Genomic DNA, 19668 nt, shown 5'->3' on the forward strand with positions numbered 1-19668 from the left:
CAACCTCTGCAGTTGGGGTCAACCTGAAACGGATAAGCTGTACAATAATGTGTGATAAATTGGATAACACTTTACTGAAGGATAATACACATTTGTCATATGTATAAACTGATTATAATATCTCAGTATCATATAATTAGGGCTATAATGCAATAGGCATAATAACCAGTTATCAAGCACGTTGAAATTGAACCTGTTGAAAAATTGCCATAGAGAAAGAACATTACAACCAACCTTTCTGAACGCGAGAAAAATACAACCCTAAAAAATAAAACACGAGGCAAAACAATAGCTAGTAATTTGAGGCAGCAGCCCTTAAGTCAACAACCTGACACAATACAATGTAACGTTGCCCTTTGAGCCCCCTCCCCATTGATAAGCGGACAGACACCATACAGGAATATTATCCAGTGACTATCCATTTATTCATTCACTACTTTACTCTAGTTGTTTTCTTAAGAAATTCAAGTATTTGTTGGGAACACAAGTCAAAGACGTTTCCTAAAATATGGCAAAAAAATAAGACATCAGTTTCATATTCAGAACAATCAAAAACACAAGTTACAGTTTTTTCTCCCGCTTTTCTAAACATCTACATTCCCAGGTGTAGTCTTCTCTCTCCCGTGCCTATTGATGGCACAAAACGAAGGACAAAGACTTGCTTCCTTTCCTTCAGTAGGGTGGGTACGTCCCAAACGGACACCCTATTCCCTACATAGTGCACTACTTTTGACCAGACCTTCAAAAGTAGTGCACTGGAAAGGGAATGGGGTGCCATTTGGGACGGATCCTAGATCTGGCCTGAAGAGAACTGGACATGTGAAAGCAAATCCCCAACTGAGCTTCTCTCTACTACGTTGCTTTAACCTGTCTTCTCCTGTCAGTGCCAATAAAAGGAAAGGAGAGGATGAAAAGCTGCTTTAAACTATTTAAACTGCCAGAGGAGGCTCCTCCAATGAGGAAGATGTCCTTATTGGCTTCTACCTCAAAACATAGCTGGGTCATATTCCTTAGTCCACACTGTAGGAAAACATTTTGCGTCAAGTTTCTTATTGGACAAGTTCAAGTAGTCCCTCACATTTCTAGCCTTTTCTTCTTGGTGACTAGTGAATATGACCCTACTATAAAAGGCAAACAGTGACGAGAGGACAGTGCGAGGGGGATAGAGAGAAGAAAGGAGGGTGTAAGGGAGAGAGAGCGACGGACCCCGGTGATCTCTTCTAAAACCCAGCCTGCTTGGGCTCTCCACTAAAGACAATAGCCAAGTTGTGAAACCCAAAAAACTTCTTTAAAATGAATCACATCACAAAACAGTACTAAATAAAAACACATTAAAACAAATAATATTTCCTAAAATCTAATTAACATCACCACAAGGAAGGTTTGTCCATGGCGACAACTCCCATTGCACTGCATCCAAATCCTCTTCCTTCCTTTTTTTTTTTAATCATAAATACACACATGCAGGTTTAAGTGAAACATTTTGGCAATCCCCATCACCCCCTAGCCTACACTGCCAATAGCACCATCAAGTGGCGGGGCAAGGGCCTGACCACTGCCATGACGGCAATGCCAACAAGCACAGTACAGAGTCTTCAGGAGCCTCATTTTAGTTAGTACTAGCTCCAGTCAGAGCTTCAGCGCACAGAGCTTTGCGGTTCCTCTTTGTGGGTAAAAACCATTTTTTTTTTTAGGCACAATGTTATTGGTGAATAATATCTGTGTGTATTTGTGTGGTCGGGTCCACAGTATTTGCAATGGAACACCTGAGCCGTGAACTCAACTGGAAATAAACCAACAACCAATAAAAGGAAAACCCAAAACACAGCAGCATTTCACCAATACATTTCAACAAGCTGTTCTTCCTGCCATCGGTCCCTCATCCTCCACCCCTCTCTCCAAGAGGGAGAAAGGAGGGGAGTGACAGAGAGGTTAAGGACAGTGATTTAGTACAAAGGAATGACATCACGTTACAGTACATAGTAGTTGAGTTGGGTCTATGTACACTGTACCAAGTAGACTCTCTCTGGGTTCCCTTTTTGACTCCCAACTGTTTGAGGTAATGAGATCATTGAAGTAGAAAACTGCACATTCCCTTAAACTCTACACACGTGAGCGCACACACACACACCGAAATGGCTGACTACTCAGTACATGGGCACAACAAGCTCAAACCGCCACTCACAGAGAAGCTAAATCAAACAATAAATTAAAATATAAAATAATATGATTTTAAAAACATGGACGAGGCTCCATCTACCTCGAGTCCCAGAAGCTCCTCCCCTGCTGTGGCCCCACCCAATCAAAGAACCCGGTCAATTTTTGTCTTGGAAATGGTTTGGGCTTATGGACAGGGGCAGATTGGGAGGGAAGATTCAAAAGTAGCACGGAGCGATGCTAAAGGCCAGAGGTTGCATTGAAGCTCAGATCTAAGACCAGTTTACCGAAGATATTGAGAATGGGTCCAGTGAAACTATCAAACCAAATCAATAGAACGAATCAATGATAAAGGTAGGGTCATCAATGTGACATTAACATGCCTAAGTCACCGAGCGCACAGGTAAAGAGTATGGTATCGCCGGGAGCACGTTGCTTTTCATCACATTGCACGCGGCTGGAATGACTTAACAGAGCAGAACAATTATTCAACATAAATAATAAAACAGCTATTCCTTTGTCTCCGCCATCAACCACGTTGGAGCAGAACAACCAACTACAACTCTTCTAGTAATAAATGTTTCCAATAATTTTCCTCTTCTGCCACTCTTCGCTTTCTTTATTCCTTTTTTTAAATTCAGCAGCACATTTTAGTTTTCAGAAATGCCTATAGCGTTGGTGTCGTCAAGTCTTCACCAGTGTCAATAGTAGTTTTCATAGTTGGGAACGGTAGTTTTCATTGAAGGGAAATGTAGTCTTTAGTAAAAGTGAGCATTTCCCCTGACAGACACTGTTCTTCTCTCGGAGAGGCTGGCGTGCGGTTTCATTCACACCTCCCATTCATCCAGAGAAACCCAAGCCTATCTCTATTATATGGACCAAAGCAAGTCTTGTTCTTTTTATCAAACTGAATTTCCCACGATTCCTCTTGTACATGAACGACACTCCCCTTCATCTCTCCTCCTTCCTGGAGACTTTGGAGGAATGCCACGCAGTAGACCTGAGAGAGATCGAGAAAGATAAACAAAGAGAGACATGGGACATAGTACATGGCAAAATAGTATTTCAAGCTGCATGTATGTTAGTCCCTCCCTCCCTCCCTCGGTGTTCCTCACCTGATGAAGGTCTTGAAGGCGGCACTCTGGGGGTTGATGCACAGCGGCACTCGTTTCCCCTGCTGGTGCTCTGTTATGAAGTGATGGATGAGCTCTGAGAGAGAGAGGAGAGATTGCGAGAACGAGATCGCAACAGGCCAACAACTTCAATAACAAGCTGGGTTGGGAAAAAAACAGAAGAGAACTGACGAGAAACAGCAGTAGAGGGAAGAGCACCAGATAGCTCCTACCTTTGCCCTGCCAGACAGAGAGCAGGCTGTTATCGTAGCTGTGGCTGAAGTTGCGGTCGGCGGGCGGTTCAAAGTCCCGCGTGTACACGCGCCCACTGGGCACCGAGTAGCAGCACTGGCACATGCACGTGTGGTAGCGCAGACGGCCCTCGTCCAGGTAGGGGTGGGAGAGGGCGTCGCCGCCCGAGATCCGTTTGGCCTGAGTCACACACACACGGAGAGAAAGTTGGTCCCTCTCTAATCTTGTATTTTCTCCCTTACTGTAGCTAACTACATTTTTCAGCTCTTGCTTAAACTAAAAAACGCCCCTATGAAGGAGGAAGCCTTTAGAGTGACAGTTCTCTATAGACTTCTGTCTGTACTCACCGGATCAAACACCAGCATACGACACAACAGGTGCACGGCCTCGTGGGTCGCCCCGTCCGACAGCATGTATAACACAGAGAGTGACGGCTGAGGGGGGGGAGGGGGGGGGTAGAGATTTTACTTCATGAACTGTTGCACTTAGTTTTAGATAAGGATTGTGGGTAGGATATAGAACATATCTGGGCCCGGTTTCCCAAAAGCATCTTAAGGCTAAGTTCACCAGGGAACTTAGTCATTCAAGATGCTTTTGGGAAACTGGGCCATGAGCAGTAATATTTTGGCACCCTTGCACGCATCTCTATTTCTTCCAAAATATATTTTTTTGGGTATTAACAAACACTTTTGGCATCTCCTGGCTTGCACGCATACCCTACAATCCAAGTACAAAAAGTACAAGAAATTAATTTAATATAGCGTACATCACAATAAATCCATTATTTATTTTAGACGAGTCTAAAGAAACATGAAGAAAACGTAGCCTACTTCAGAAGAACAGAATAGCATATTCTGAGTAGTCCTTATGTTAGGCCCTGATCTGGCTATGGGCTAGACTAGCTCATTTAGCAGACAAGATTTGCTTAGAATTCTGTGGCATTATTTTATAGTATGAAGAATATAATTGAACATAGCTAAATATCATAGAAAGCATATTTTCCACCCCAAACAATTTCAGAGGGAGTGACACATGCAGCTATTCTGTGTTGAGCAGTTAAAGAAACGGGTGCTCCTATATGTTTAATTTAGAGTTATTTATGCAACTTTAGTTGTGATAAACTTTGAATGGATTACAAATCTAAACAAACAGCCTAAGGCTGAATGATGGGACTAATGATGATTTGAAAAAAGTTGCATGAAAAGGCATGAGCTCTGCTCCTTGCGCAGGCTGCACATACTTCATCAGTCTCTCATTCCCAATGTGACAAGCACTTCATAATATTCTGACCCATCAGACTATTCTTCATTTAAATCTGGTCTTTACATATAGCCAACTAATATACACTACATGATCAAAAGTATGTGGACACAATGCTGTAGCGTTAAGATTTTCCTTCACTGGAACGAAGGGGCCTAGCCCAAACCATGAAAAACACCCCTAGACCATTATTCCTCCTCCACCAAACTTAACAGTTGGCACTATGCATTGGGGCAGGTAGCGTTCTCCTGGCATCCGCCAAACCTGGATTAGTCCGTCGGACTGCCAGATGGTGAAGCGTGATTCATCACTCCAGAGTAGGCATTTCCACTGCTCCAGAGTCCAATGGCGGTAAGCTTTACAACACTCCAGCCGACGCTTGGCGTTGCGCATGGTGATCTTAGGCTTGTGTGCGGCTACTTGGCCGTGGAAACCCATTTCACGATGCTCCTGAAGAACAGTTATTGTGCTGACGTATATATATAAAAAAACATGTGGAATTACTTTTGATTTAGAATGGCCCACAAAAAAATATAATACATGTAATCCGTTGCCTGCACTTGAATAGCAAATGGACGTTACGTTTTATTATGCAAGAACATGTGGCGCGTCCATAAGACTAGGGGAAGCTAAGCTTTCCCGAAAGTAAATTGGCAAAATTATATAGAGAAATAAATAAAATAATTAAAACTAGGATACTAAAGCACCGATTTGCCATGCATTGAACATAATTTTTTGCTAACACTGATTTGAGTTATATTGTTATCCTAAACTATGACTATCCAATCTATTCATCACATTACCAATAGTAGGCTCTCTTACATAAGTCTGCAAATGCGATTATGCATGTAATGCTCTTAATATAAAAAGGTGCATTTTTATGGGGGAAATGATCTTCCCCAAAGTTAACTCACACGCCGTCTATGCATGCCAGGTAGGCTACACTGCTTGTAAAGCAGATTAATATGCGTCATTTTAAGAAGTGAGCAAGAAATACAGCATCACAAGAAAGCTGGGATCCTCTTTTAAATAGTGGCCAGTCAAAAGTCTTTACACACGCAATTGCGCAACGGCCGGGCTTATAAGAACACGTTTCACTAGGCTCTGTATGTAGGCTATGGGCTCTCCAACCGTGTTCCAGGGCTCCTATGCCTAGGCTATAGGCTAGGTTTGGAGGTATTTGGCCACTTTAGTTGTGACACAAACCTTAAAACATATAGGCCTATGGACTAGGCTACATGGTGTGTGATTATGACCATCACGTGCCTGTCGGAACAGGCGGGGGGGGGGAATCAATAATACATGTCATCATATGCACAAATAGCAAATGGAGGACACTTTTCCTACGGTTCATTTTCATACCAGCCAGGTAGGCCATACACCTGTTGTAAAGTGAAGCAATGTGCTTAATATTAGGAAAGATGAGAAATAAATAGGCTTAGCTTACAGAAATCTGATGGGATCCTCCCTCGTCGTTTTAATAGAGACCTTCAAAACTCTAATTTTCCTCACGCAATTGCATAGCCTATAGAAATGTTCATGGGCTCTCATGAAGTGTTCGATTTGATTTTTGATGGCATTTGCATTGAAGTCAGAGTGATAAGAAGAACAATAAGTGCCAGGCCATTAGTGACCGGCAGTTAGCAAGTTCGGTAGCCTACTGATGACCATCAGCGGCACCAGAGCTCAGTTTTGGAGAAGCCTAGTTATCGTGACTAAACAGTCACATGGAATTTGATTGCAGTCATGACTCGTGACCACAGGTGTGGTGATAATACGGTCACAGTAACAACCCTAGTTGGAAGTAAGGTGTTTTCATTTGTAAAGTGCAAGTAGGGCAATATTTGACCACATCTGTCTCATAGTAATACAAAAGGAAGGTCAGATCAGTTAGTGAGTAGTGAGGAGGTTCAGTGAGGAGGTAGTACCGGTTTGTGAGGTCCTCTCAGGATGTGAGCTCTGGCCCCCTCACAGGCAGATGCCATGGCAGAGAGAGGAGGGGTACCCAGCAGGTCAGTGATCAGATCCAACTGCGGGGTAGAGGGAGAGAGTGAGGGTGGGTGGGAGAGAGAGAAGATTTAATTTCACAACACACCTAAATAAATAAAAACCGACCATCCACAAGTGCCAAAAATTTGATACATTATTTGATTATTAATTGTTAGATAAAAGTAAAAGAAAATTGCCCAGACAGATTACACCTTTAGATGGCTTTCCCTCCTTCCTCCCTCCCAGGGTTCTATGCCCCCCACCCCTCTACTACGGCTGTGGCGGTCACAAAATGTTGTCAGCCGGTGACTGTCAAGCAAATAACTGTCGGTCTCACGGTAATTGACCGTTAATTAACATAAACACATTTAGCATCTCCTGGCTTCCACACAAGCCACTGATGCAGATCTGGAGCATCTACATTTTAAAACGTTTAGAAATCCATGTAATATAGCCTACACCTTCACAATAAATCAATTATTTATTTTAGACAGGTCTAAAGAAGCATGATATTTTGTCTATTTCAGAAGAATAGAATAGCATACTCCGAGTTGTCCTTATGTTAGGTCCTGATCTAGCTATGCCATATGGCTGTGGGCTGCACTAGTTCATTTAGCAGACAAGATTTGCTTAGAATTCCGCGGCATTATTTTATATTATGAAGAATACAATTGAACAAAGCTGAATAAAATAGAAAGGATATTTTCTCCAAACGATTTGAGGGAGTACCCATACATGCGGCTATTCTGTGTTGAACGGTTAACAAGGCAATATACTCCTATATGTTTAATTTAGAGTTAAATGTAACTTTAGTTGTTCTACAAACATTGGGCTAAATATTTAGATTTTTAATACATTGCAAGGCTGCATGATGCAAATAATGATTTGAAAAAAGTTGCTAGAAAAAAGGAATGCGCACCATTGTTTTTTTCCGCAGGCTACACACTTCATCAGTCTCTCATTCACAATTTGACAGGCCCTTAATAATGCCTCAAATTTCACGGCGGCATCCCCTTTGTTTGGCCGTAATACACCCTAAAAAAATCCATGCCTTTAGCGGTCATTGTGCCCTTGGCCCGGAGTGCTGCGTTGTGCCCTTCTCCCCGAGTGCTACTTGCGCCGATGCACCTCTCACTCACATTGCTCTCCATCACGTGATCGGGTCTTTCTCACAGGCTACAAGTGAAGACCGACACTTTGGGGACGCAACTGCGCACGTCATTATCCAATTCCGAGGTGCATATTAAAGATATTGGAAGAACTGTCCACATTTACTTTGTCAGCCAATAAGATGAGTAGCCCTAACGAACAACAAAAGCACTAGCCTATGCCAATCTGCTATACCCCCATAGTACAAAACCATTCTATTCGTGCGAGAAATACATAAATAATAATGTTTTACTCAATGTGGCTGACACAACAGATCAGAACATTTAGCCTAATAGTTTATCAACATTTTAAGCTATTTCTTCGCACACGGCAGTAGGCTATAAGCGCGAATGTTCCATTAGCGGGAAAACACCATTCTCAAAAGTGACCGCAAATGCGATTATGCATGTAATGCTTTTATGTATGCCAGTTAGGCTCCATACCCCTTGTAAAATGAATTAATGTGCTTAAATTTAAGAAGTTATTTAGCCACTTTAGTTGTGACACAAACCGTATCAAAACATATAGGCCTATGGGCTAAGCTACATGCGGTGTGCGACTATGATTCGAAAAAGTGGCATCATTCACAAGTGATAATATATAATTCACAAGTGATAATATTGTCACCCATCAGACTATTCTTAATTAAATCTTGTCTTTACATATATTAAATAATATACAGTACCCGTCAAAAGTTCGAACACCTACTCATTCAAGAGTTTATTTTTTGCCATTTTCTACATTGTAGAATAATAGTGAAGACATCAAAACTATTAAATAACACACATGGAATCATGTAGGAACCAAAAAAAGTGATAGATTTCTTTAAATACATATTTTATATATGAGATACTTCAAAGTAGCCACCCTAGGCCTTGACAGGTTTGCACACTACGTATTCTCTCAACCAGCTTCATGAGGTAGTCTTAGCTCCGGTTTGGAGCGAGCAGTCGCACTACTCTTCGCTCCACAGGTAATATTACACTTCACTACATTACAACAGCTTGATTTGTTTGATCTGAGCAATTCTTCTTAGCTAGCTACATAGCCGTCTTTGTATCAAAGATAATTGTGTAGTTTTAGAGTAATTGAGTAATTATCGAGGCTAGCTATCTTCGTCCTCCTAACGTAGCAACACTCCTAGCTGCTAGCTAGCTAGTCATCACTCCTAGCTAGCCAACTTCTACCGACTAGCAGCACTGTAGATACTATTACATTACAACGTAACGACTTGATTAGTGTGGTGTTAGTGTTAGTTAGCCAGCTACATAGTTGTCCTTGCTGTCTCTGTATCTAAGATAGTTGTGTAGTTTGAGTAATTATCGAGGTGAGCTAGCCAGCCGCGACGCGGCGCCAGACTTAGTCAACACACCTAGTCATCATTAACCCACTGCTAGCTAGCCAACCGTTACCGACTAGCAGCGCTGTAGATACTAATACTTTACAACGGAACGATTTGACTAGTGCAGTGTTAGCTAGCTAGCTACTTAGTTGTCTTTGTCATAGCTTGATAATTGTGTAGTTTAGTAATTACCGAGGTCAGCTAGCCAGCTATTTCCGTCCCCCGCGACGCCATTTTTCCTAACCCAGCCAACTATTACCGACGAGCAGCATTGTAGAAACTAAATACATACAAGGAACGTCTTGATTAGTGTTATGTTAGCTAGCTAGCTACAAAGTTGCTTTGTATCATGACAAGGTGTAGTACTGAAACTATCGAGGTTACCTAGCCAGCTACACGTTCAAAGTCAACAACGCAGCCACTGCTAGCTAGCCTACTCCACCAGCCAGCAGTACTGTATCATTTTAGTCAATAAGATTTTTGCAACGTAAGCTTAACTTTCTGAACATTCGAGACGTGTGGTCCACTTGTCAGTCCAATCTCCTTTGCATTAGCGTAGCCTCTTCTGTAGCTTGTCTACTATGTGTCTGTCTATCCCTGTTCTCTCCCCTCTGCTCAGGCCATACAAACGCTCCACACCGCGTGGCCGCTGCCACTCTAACCTGGTGGTCCCAGCGCGCACGACCCACATGGAGTTCCAGGTCTCCGGCAGCCTCTGGAACTGCCGGTCTGCGGCCAACAAGGCTGAGTTCATCTCAGCCTATGCTACCCTCCAGTCCCTAGACTTCCTGGCGCTGACGGAAACATGGATTACCACAGATAACACTGCTACTCCTACTGCTCTCTCCTCGTCTGACTACGTGTTCTCACATACCCCTAGAGCATCGAGCCAGCGGGGTGGTGGCACTGGAATCCTCATCTCTCCCAAGTGGACATTCTCTCTTTCTCCCCTGACCCATCTGTCTATCTCCTCATTTGAATTCCATGCTGTCACAGTTACCAGCCCTTTCAAGCTTAACATCCTTATCATTTATCGCCCTCCAGGTTCCCTTGGAGAGTTCATCAATGAGCTTGACGCCTTGATAAGTTCCTTTCCTGAGGATGGCTCACCTCTCACAGTTCTGGGTGACTTTAACCTCCCCACGTCTACCTTTGACTCATTCCTCTCTGCCTCCTTCTTTCCACTCCTCTCCTCTTTTGACCTCACCCTCTCACCTTCCCCCCTACTCACAAGGCAGGCAATACGCTTGACCTCATCTTTACTAGATGCTGTTCTTCCACTAATCTCATTGCAACTCCCCTCCAAGTCTCCGACCACTACCTTGTATCCTTTTCCCTCTCGCTCTCATCCAACACTTCTCACTCTGCCCCTACTCGGATGGTATTGCGCCGTCCCAACCTTCGCTCTCTCTCTCCCGCTACTCTCTCCTCTTCCATCCTATCATCTCTTCCCTCTGCTCAAACCTTCTCCAACCTATCTCCTGATTCTGCCTCCTCAACCCTCCTCTCCTCCCTCTCTGCATCCTTTGATTTCCTCTGTCCCCTATCCTCCAGGCCGGCTCGGTCCTCCCCTCCTGCTCCGTGGCTCGACGACTCACTGCGAGCTCACAGAACAGGGCTCCGGGCAGCCGAGCGGAAATGGAGGAAAACTCGCCTCCCTGCGGACCTGGCATCCTTTCACTCCCTCCCCTCTACATTTTCCTCTTCTGTCTCTGCTGCTGAAGCCACTTTCTACCACTCTAAACTCCAAGCATCTGCCTCTAACCCTAGGAAGCTCTTTGCTACCTTCTCCTCCCTCCTGAATCCTCCTCCCCCTCCCCCCCTCCTCCCTCTCTGCGGATGACTTCGTCAACCATTTTGAAAAGAAGGTTGACGACATCCGATCCTCGTTTGCTAAGTCAAACGACACCGCTGGTCCTGCTCACACTGCCCTACCCTGTGCTTTGACCTCTTTCTCCCCTCTCTCTCCAGATGAAATCTCGCGTCTTGTGACGGCCGGCCGCCCAACAACCTGCCCACTTGACCCTATCCCCTCCTCTCTTCTCCAGACCATTTCCGGAGACCTTCTCCCCTACCTCACCTCGCTCATCAACTCATCCTTGACCGCTGGCTACGTCCCTTCCGTCTTCAAGAGAGCGAGAGTTGCACCCCTTCTGAAAAAACCTACACTCGATCCCTCCGATGTCAACAACTACAGACCAGTATCCCTTCTTTCCTTTCTCTCCAAAACTCTTGAACGTGCCGTCCTTGGCCAGCTCTCTTGCCATCTCTCAGAATGACCTTCTTGATCCTAATCAGTCAGGTTTCAAGACTGGGCATTCAACTGAGACTGCTCTTCTCTGTGTCACGGAGGCTCTCCGCACTGCTAAAGCTAACTCTCTCTCCTCTGCTCTCATCCTTCTAGACCTATCTGCTGCCTTTGATACCGTGAACCATCAGATCCTCCTCTCCACCCTCTCCGAGCTGGGCATCTCCGGCGCGGCCCACGCTTGGATTGCGTCCTACCTGACAGGTCGCTCCTACCAGGTGGCGTGGCAAGAATCTGTCTCCGCACCACGTGCTCTCACCACTGGTGTCCCCCAGGGCTCTGTTCTAGGCCCACTCCTATTCTCGCTATACACCAAGTCACTTGGCTCTGTCATATCCTCACATGGTCTCTCATATCATTGCTATGCAGATGACACACAATTAATCTTCTCCTTTCCCCCTTCTGACAACCAGGTGGCGAATCGCATCTCTGCATGTCTGGCAGACATATCAGTGTGGATGACGGATCACCACCTCAAGCTGAACCTCGGCAAGATGGAGCTGCTCTTCCTCCCGGGGAAGGACTGCCCGTTCCATGATCTCGCCATCACGGTTGACAACTCCCTTGTGTCCTCCTCCCAGAGTGCTAAGAGCCTCGGCGTGACCCTGGACAACACCCTGTCGTTCTCCACTAACATCAAGGCGGTGACCCGATCCTGTAGGTTCATGCTCTACAACATTCGCAGAGTACGACCCTGCCTCACACAGGAAGCGGCGCAGGTCCTAATCCAGGCACTTGTCATCTCCCGTCTGGATTACTGCAACTCGTTGTTGGCTGGGCTCCCTGCCTGTGCCATTAAACCCCTACAACTCATCCAGAACGCCGCAGCCCGTCTGGTGTTCAACCTTCCCAAGTTCTCTCACGTCACCCCGCTCCTCCGCTCTCTCCACTGGCTTCCAGTCGAAGCTCGCATCCGCTACAAGACCATGGTGCTTGCCTACGGAGCTGTGAGGGGAACGGCACCTCCGTACCTTCAGGCTCTGATCAGGCCCTACACTCAAACAAGGGCACCGCGTTCATCCACCTCTGGCCTGCTCGCCTCCCTACCTCTGAGGAAGCACAGTTCCCGCTCAGCCCAGTCAAAACTGTTCGCTGCTCTGGCACCCCAATGGTGGAACAAGCTCCCTCACGACGCCAGGACAGCGGAGTCAATCACCACCTTCCGGAGACACTTTAAACCCCACCTCTTTAAGGAATACCTAGGATAGGATAAAGTAATCCTTCTAACCCCGCCCCCCCTTAAAAGATTTAGATGCACTATTGTAAAGTGGTTGTTCCACTGGATATTATAAGGTGAATGCACCAATTTGTAAGTCGCTCTGGATAAGAGCGTCTGCTAAATGACTTAAATGTTAAATGTAAATGTACTTTAAGACATGAAGATCAGTCATTCCAGAAAATGTCAAGAACTTTGAAAGTTTCTGCAAGTGCAGTCGCAAAAACTATCAAGCGCTATGATGAAACTGGCTCTCATGAGGACCGCCACAGGAATGGAAGACCCAGAGTTACCTCTGCTGCAGAGGATAAGTTCATTAGGAGTTACCAGCGTCAGAAATTGCAGCCCAAATAAATGCTTCACAGAGTTCAAGTAACAGACACATCTCAACAACTGTTCAGAGGAGACTGCGTGAATCAGGCCTTTATGGTCAAATTGCTGCAAAGAAACCACTACTAAAGGACACCAATAAGAAGCATTCCTCATGAAGCTGGTTGAGAGAATACCAAGTGTGCAAAGCTGTCAACAAGGCAAAGGGTGGCTACTTTGAAGAATATAAAATATATTTTTGATTTGTTTAACACTTTTTGGGTTTCTACATGATTCCATACGTGTTATGTCATAGTTTTGGTGTCTTATTATTCTACAATGTAGAAAATAGTTAAAAAAATAAATAAAAACCCTGGAATGAGTAAGTGAGTGCAAACTTCTAATTGGTACTGTTTGTATCAAAACAGGGGCAGGGGGGAAAATGCATGTCATCTTTGCACTTAAATAGCAAATGGCGGACACTTTTCCCGTGGTTCATTTTCATGCCAACCAACGATAAGCAATTGGCTTATTATTAGGAAAGTTGAGAAATAAATAATATAGTAGGCCTAGCCTATAGAAAGCGGATGGGATCCTCTTTTTATTAGAGGCCATCAATGTTGCGCAACACGAGCTCATGGGCTCATGAAGTGTTTGATTAGATTTTCGATTACATTTGCATTGATGTCAGAGTGATTAGAGGGACAATAGAGTGCTGAGTACCAGGCAGTTAGCAAGTTTGGTAGGCTACTAATGACCATCAGCAGCATCAGAGCTTGGAGAAGCCTAACTACCGTGACCAAACGGTCACATGGAATTCGACTGCCGTCATGACTTGTGACCGCCGATGTGGCGGTAATACCGTTACCGCAACAGCCCTACCCTCTCTACCTGTTGTATGGGGCTCTGGGCCTGGAACAGGATGCGTCGACCCAGTAGTTCAGCGAAGATGCAGCCCACCGACCAGACGTCTATGGCAGAGCCATAATGGCGGCTGCCCATCAGCACCTCAGGAGCCCGGTAATACTGAGTCACCACCTCCTGGGTCATGTGACGAGACTGGTCCGGCTCCTCCACACGTGCCAGCCCAAAGTCACAGATCTGAGCGAGAGAGAGGGGGCGGGAAGGAGAGAGAGAAAGAGGTGAGTGGAAGAGGGGGAAATTTAGTTACATACACGGAGTATACAAAACATTAAGAACACCTGCTCTTTCCATGACAGACTGCCCAGGTGAAAACTACCTTTGATGTCACTTGTTAAATCCACTTCAAATCCGTGTAGATGAAGGAGAAGATTTTTAAGCCTTGAAACATGGATTGTGTATGTGAGAGACTAGTCAAGGACCATATCACCTCCACCCTACCTGACACCCTAGACCCACTCCAATTTGCTTACCACCACAATAGGTCCACAGACGACGCAATCGCCATCACACTGCACACTGCCCTAACCCATCTGGACAAGAGGAATACCTATGTAAGAATGCTGTTCATCGATTACAGCTCAGCATTTAACACCATAGTACCCTCCAAACTCGTCATTAAGCTCGAGAACCTGGGTCTCGACCCCGCCCTTTGCAACTGGGTCCTGGACTTCCTGACAGGCCGCCCCCAGGTGGTGAGGGTAGGTAACAGCATCTCCACCCCGCTGATCCTCAACACTGGGTCCCCACAAGGGTGCGTTCTCAGCCCTCTCCTGTACTCCCTGTTCACTCATGACTGCGTGGCCATGCACGCCTCCAACTCAATCATCAAGTTTGCAGATGACACTACAGTGGTAGGCTTGATTACCAACAACGACGAGATGGCCTACAGGGAGGAGGTGAGGGCCCTCGGAGTGTGGTGTCAGGAAAATAACCTCTCACTCAATGTCAACAAAACAAAGGAGATGATCGTGGACTTCAGGAAACAGCAGAGGGATCAGCCCCCTATCCAGATCGACGGGACAGTATTGGAGAAGGTGGAGAGTTTTAAGTTCCTCGGCGTACACATCACAGACAAACTGAAATGGTCCACCCACACAGACAGCGCGGTGAAGAAGGCGCAGCAGCGCCTCTTCAACCTCAGAAGGCTGAAGAAATTCGGCTTGTCACCAAAAACACTCAAACTTTTACAGATGCACAATCGAGAGCATCCTGTCGGGCTGTATCACCGCCTGGTACGGCAGCTGCTCCGCCCATAACCGGAAGACACTCCAGAGGGTAGTGAGGTCTGCACAACACATCACCGGGTGCAAACTACCTGCCCTCCAGGACACCTACACCACCCGATGTCACAGGAAGGCCAAAAAGATCATCAAGGACAACAACCACCCGAGCCACGGCCTGTTCACCCCGCTACCATACAGAAGGCGAGGTCAGTACAAGTGCATCAAAGCGGGGACCGAGAGACTGAAAAACAGCTTCTATCTCAAGGCCATCAGACTGTTAAACAGCCATCACTAACATTGAGTGGCTGCTGCCAACATACTGACTCAACTCCACCCACTTTAATAATGGTAAAATTGATGTAATCAATTTATCACTAGTCACTTTATATTATATAATGTTCTCATACCCTACATTACTCATCTCATATGTATATACTGTACTCTATACCATCTACTGCATCTTGCCTATGCCGTTTGGCCATCACTCATTTATATATTTTTATGTACATATTCATATTCATTCCTTTACACTTGTGTGTACAAGGTAGTTGTTGTGAAATTGTTAGGTTATATTACTTGTTAGATATTACTGCATGGTCGGAACTAGAAACACAAGCATTTCGCTACACTTGCATTAACACCTGCTAACCGTGTGTATGTGACAAATAAATTTGATATTTTGATTTGTGCCATTCAGAGGCTGAATAAATGGGCAAGACAAACTATTTAAGTGCCTTTGAACAAGGTATGGTAGTAGGTGCCAGGTGCAACAGTTTCAGTGTGTCAAGAACTGCAAAGGTGCTGGGTTTTTCACACTCAACAGTTTCCCATGTGTGTCAAGAATGGTCGACCATCCTAAGGACATCCAGCCAACGAGACAACTGTGGGAAGCATTGGAGTCAACAAGGGCCAGCATCGCTGTGGAATGCATTCAACACCTTGTAGAGTGCATGCCCTGATGAACTGAGGCTGTTTTGAGGGCAAAAGGTGTGGGGGGCAACTCAATATTAGGAAGGTGTTTGTAATGTTTGGTGTACCCAGTGTAGGTTGACCACTGTAATTACAGCATAATACACTTGTATGTTTGTCAAAAGGTGTATAGATTATATTCTTCAGTCCAGTCACACATTCATACATGCGGACACACGCCTAAACAAACGTGTACACACAGTTACCTTGAGCAGGCAGTTGCTGTTGACTAACAGGTTCCCAGGTTTGATGTCCCTGTGCAGGATGCCAGCAGAATGCAAGTACTTCAGCCCTGAGAGAAGGAGAATCACTGTTACTCATAACGGTCCAAATATAGCCCCTTGCCAATTCCCCTTCAGTGTTTGCAGTCAATGTCAACATGAATCCATCAATATGGCTCCATCACATGAAACAAGCTGGCTCCTTTAAACCTGCAAACCAAGAAAGGCTGGGGGGGGGGGACTCACAAATGGGTTGTTTTTGGGGCTCAGGAGTTAACCTTTAACCTTGACTTCCAACTCCTTTTCAACACTGCGCCTTCTCCCTCTGTCCCACTCACCTCTGAGGATCTGGTAGAGGAACACCTTGATGTGGTCGGTGGTGAGGGGCTGGGGAGACACAATGACTTTGTGGAGGTCACTCTGCATCAGCTCAGTGATCACGTAGCTACAGTCAGGCATTGCCCCGCGGTCAAGGAAACAACAGACGTCTTATAGGATGTGGCCGGAGCACATAGAAGAAAGATGGATTATTAAGCTATCTATAGTAAAGTTAAAAATGTAGTTATCTATCATAACAAAAGACTATCCCTAATGGTATCATCTCGGTTGAGGTTTATCTTGATGTATAATGTATTATGTTGATTCAGACTGTTTTGAAAGGAGGAGGACATGATAATATATAGACAGAGAAACTGGGACAGAGAAAGTGCACAAGTGAATAATGGCTGACACATAAGTCATGTGTGCAAGTGTGTGTGCGCACGTGAATGTGCATGTGAAGGATACATTTCCTCGAAGCAGTCGATCTGCGGAGGCTGCAGAATGTCCAGCGCTGACAACACCTGTAAACACACATCATCATCATCATCATCACCCTTCTCGTTGTTTTAATGATTAGAGCTCTAAAAGACAAAACAGACAGGCGAACGGTTAAAAGCAGTGAGTGGCCATCCTATCGTTGGCCGTCATTTCGTGTTCATTTTCTGATGATTGTACACGTTGAAATCGCCACCGTTTTGTCAACACTCAGCAAGTGATCTAGCGTTCACAGCCGACATTTGATAAGGCACTTCTCGTCCTTAAGTGGCTAAACTATAACAAACCTCTACCTTCACAGTGCTATTTGTAGAGCTAGCCTCTGTATGGAAACATATCAATGAGCAGTGTCTTATGCCTCTATTATGGATGCAATACTGTATGAAAATGTCTCAAAATGGCACCTTACTCCAGAGTGTAGGAAATAGGGTGCCATTTAGGACGCAGCCTGTGTGTGCGTTGCGCAGTCCTGTGTATAGATGCATCGCTGTCCATTCTTACGTTGTCGTGTTTGAAGAAGCAGAGCATCCTCAGCTCTCTGAAGACCCTCTTACAGGAGACTAGGTTCTGGAAGACATTGGGCATCTTCTTCAGGGCTACCTTACGCCCGTCACGAGGGTCTGTCACTGACCTGCAGGGGCAAGACGGAGGGGTCTGTTATCACTGGTCACCAATGGGGAGGGCACGTGCACACACAGTATGTCTATCTCATTCCCTTGTTAGATACACACCCTTTTTTGGAAAGGAAAAAAAAATATGCAAAAACTCACATGGAAATCAGTCTTCATTCTTATTTGAAATGGCACAACTTACCAGACTACACCAAATGCGCCATAACCGATAGGTCGATCAGGCTCCATCTCAGCGGGGCTTGGCACTTCACTGGCAGGACTACTGTGATGCTGTGGTACAGCGGCCCCGCCCCCGGTGCTTCCCCCAAGAGACGTAGGGTGTCGAGGCGTCCCCGCCGGGGCAGTGGGTCCAGTTAGGCTCGGTGTTGCACTGAGGCCCGTGGAAGTGGATCCAGTTGAGGTGTTGGCGCAAAAATACTTGTTATGCCCCAACTCAGATCCGGGGAACAGGTTACCACATACTGTCTGCTGCAGGCCTGTACCATGGAATGCCATTCTATTTCAAACTTCTATCAGAAGGGTTCGTTTGGGAGCTATGTCTAATACTGTACTCGCTTTGAGCGTTGCATGCATCACAAATACATGAACCGAGAGCTTGACTTCAGTATTCTATGCAGGCATGATTATGACTCTGTTCCTTGCTTGTAGAACATGCAACAGAGAATGTAAACCATGTCTGATATGGTTAGCAGCTATCTTTTTAGCTATATAATAACAGGAGCAGTGTTATTTAGCTTGCTATTAGACTATTGTCGTGGAATCACCATTATTGGCTTTAGTGAGGTAGGTAATGTTAGGTCACGACAGAAAACCAAAAGTATAACGTCAGCAGTGTGATCGAAAACACTGTCGGGTCCAGAAATTCCTGAGCTATATCAACACAAACGCTATGTAATTGGCCAGAGATCACATAATCAATCAGTCTGGCTGGGGAAAGCAATGCCTATCACTGTTAATACATTTGTGCTTTCTGTTTTGTGGCCTAATTTTACGATGAGTAAGAAGTCTCCCCTTATCTAGCAATGCTATGTTACATTACCTGGCTACCAGCTCGCGCTACATTAGTTTATTGCCCGGGCTCAGATAGCTACCTTTGTCTGGTTGATGTTAACGAGCTAGCTAAACCGAAAAGTACACACACCGGTGTTTGCATATAGTTAGTGGAGTAATTCCACTAGCTTATTATATAGCGAACCAGTTGCAGAGGTAGCTAAATAAAAAAGGTAGCAAACGCCCGGTTCTTCCAGCTCGAGATGTCGGTCAATGAAATTCAGATTCGTAGAACGTTAGCTAGCTGGCATTAGCCCGAATGCTAACCAGCTGTTCCATGGCCCAGATAGACAGCCGGGTATTTAGCTAGCAGACTGTCGTGACCTATATATTTGCTTTGACCAAAAACACTTTCAGTAGACGAAACGAAATGAAAGAAAAATCAACCAGCGTAATTCGCAGCGCGAGGAAGTCCTCTTTTGATTTCACACAACGAAAGTCAGTTTTGCATCACTAACGTTAGCTGAATAACGTTAGCCGGGGTTGCTAGCTAGCTAAGTTGCTAACAAGCTAGCCCTATCATACCCAATGATAAAAATGAAAAGTGCCAAGAGAGATTAAACCAGCAACTGTGTGATATATTTCATCGCTCTTCTCTATATCATCTGCTAACCATGTCTTCCGAATGATCCCTTTCTTTCTTGGAAATCAGCTGTTTGAAATAGTGGAATAGTGAGTAGGAGGAGTTGGGGGGTGGATAGCAAAGGACAGGAGAAAAGGTGGGGGAGGGTTAGACCAC

General features: G+C 45.2%; 1 protein-coding gene across 2 annotated transcripts; it reads right to left on the minus strand.

The window, feature by feature from the left end:
• Positions 1–401: 401 nt before the first annotated feature.
• Positions 402–19601, minus strand: LOC106600752 (serine/threonine-protein kinase NLK2). Of its 2 annotated transcripts, XM_082973591.1 has the most exons (12): positions 18061–19601; positions 17749–17878; positions 17218–17273; positions 16770–16876; positions 16417–16502; positions 13986–14195; positions 6710–6811; positions 5046–5231; positions 3869–3955; positions 3503–3701; positions 3273–3366; positions 402–3157 (listed from the first exon to the last, which is right to left on the minus strand). In XM_082973591.1, the coding sequence occupies exons 1-12, from the start codon at positions 18372–18374 to the stop codon at positions 3109–3111; spliced, it is 1620 nt and encodes a 539-aa protein (XP_082829717.1). In that variant the 5' UTR covers positions 18375–19601; the 3' UTR covers positions 402–3108. The 2 variants fall into 2 exon arrangements, with proteins under 2 accessions (XP_082829717.1, XP_014047832.1); XM_014192357.3 differs by lacking the exon at positions 5046–5231 and having other exon boundaries at positions 18061–19597.
• Positions 19602–19668: the final 67 nt, after the last annotated feature.

The sequence above is a fragment of the Salmo salar genome, chromosome 03, assembly GCF_965601325.2.
Source record: "Salmo salar chromosome 03, fSalSal1, whole genome shotgun sequence".
NCBI classification, from domain to species: Eukaryota; Metazoa; Chordata; class Actinopteri; order Salmoniformes; family Salmonidae; genus Salmo; species Salmo salar.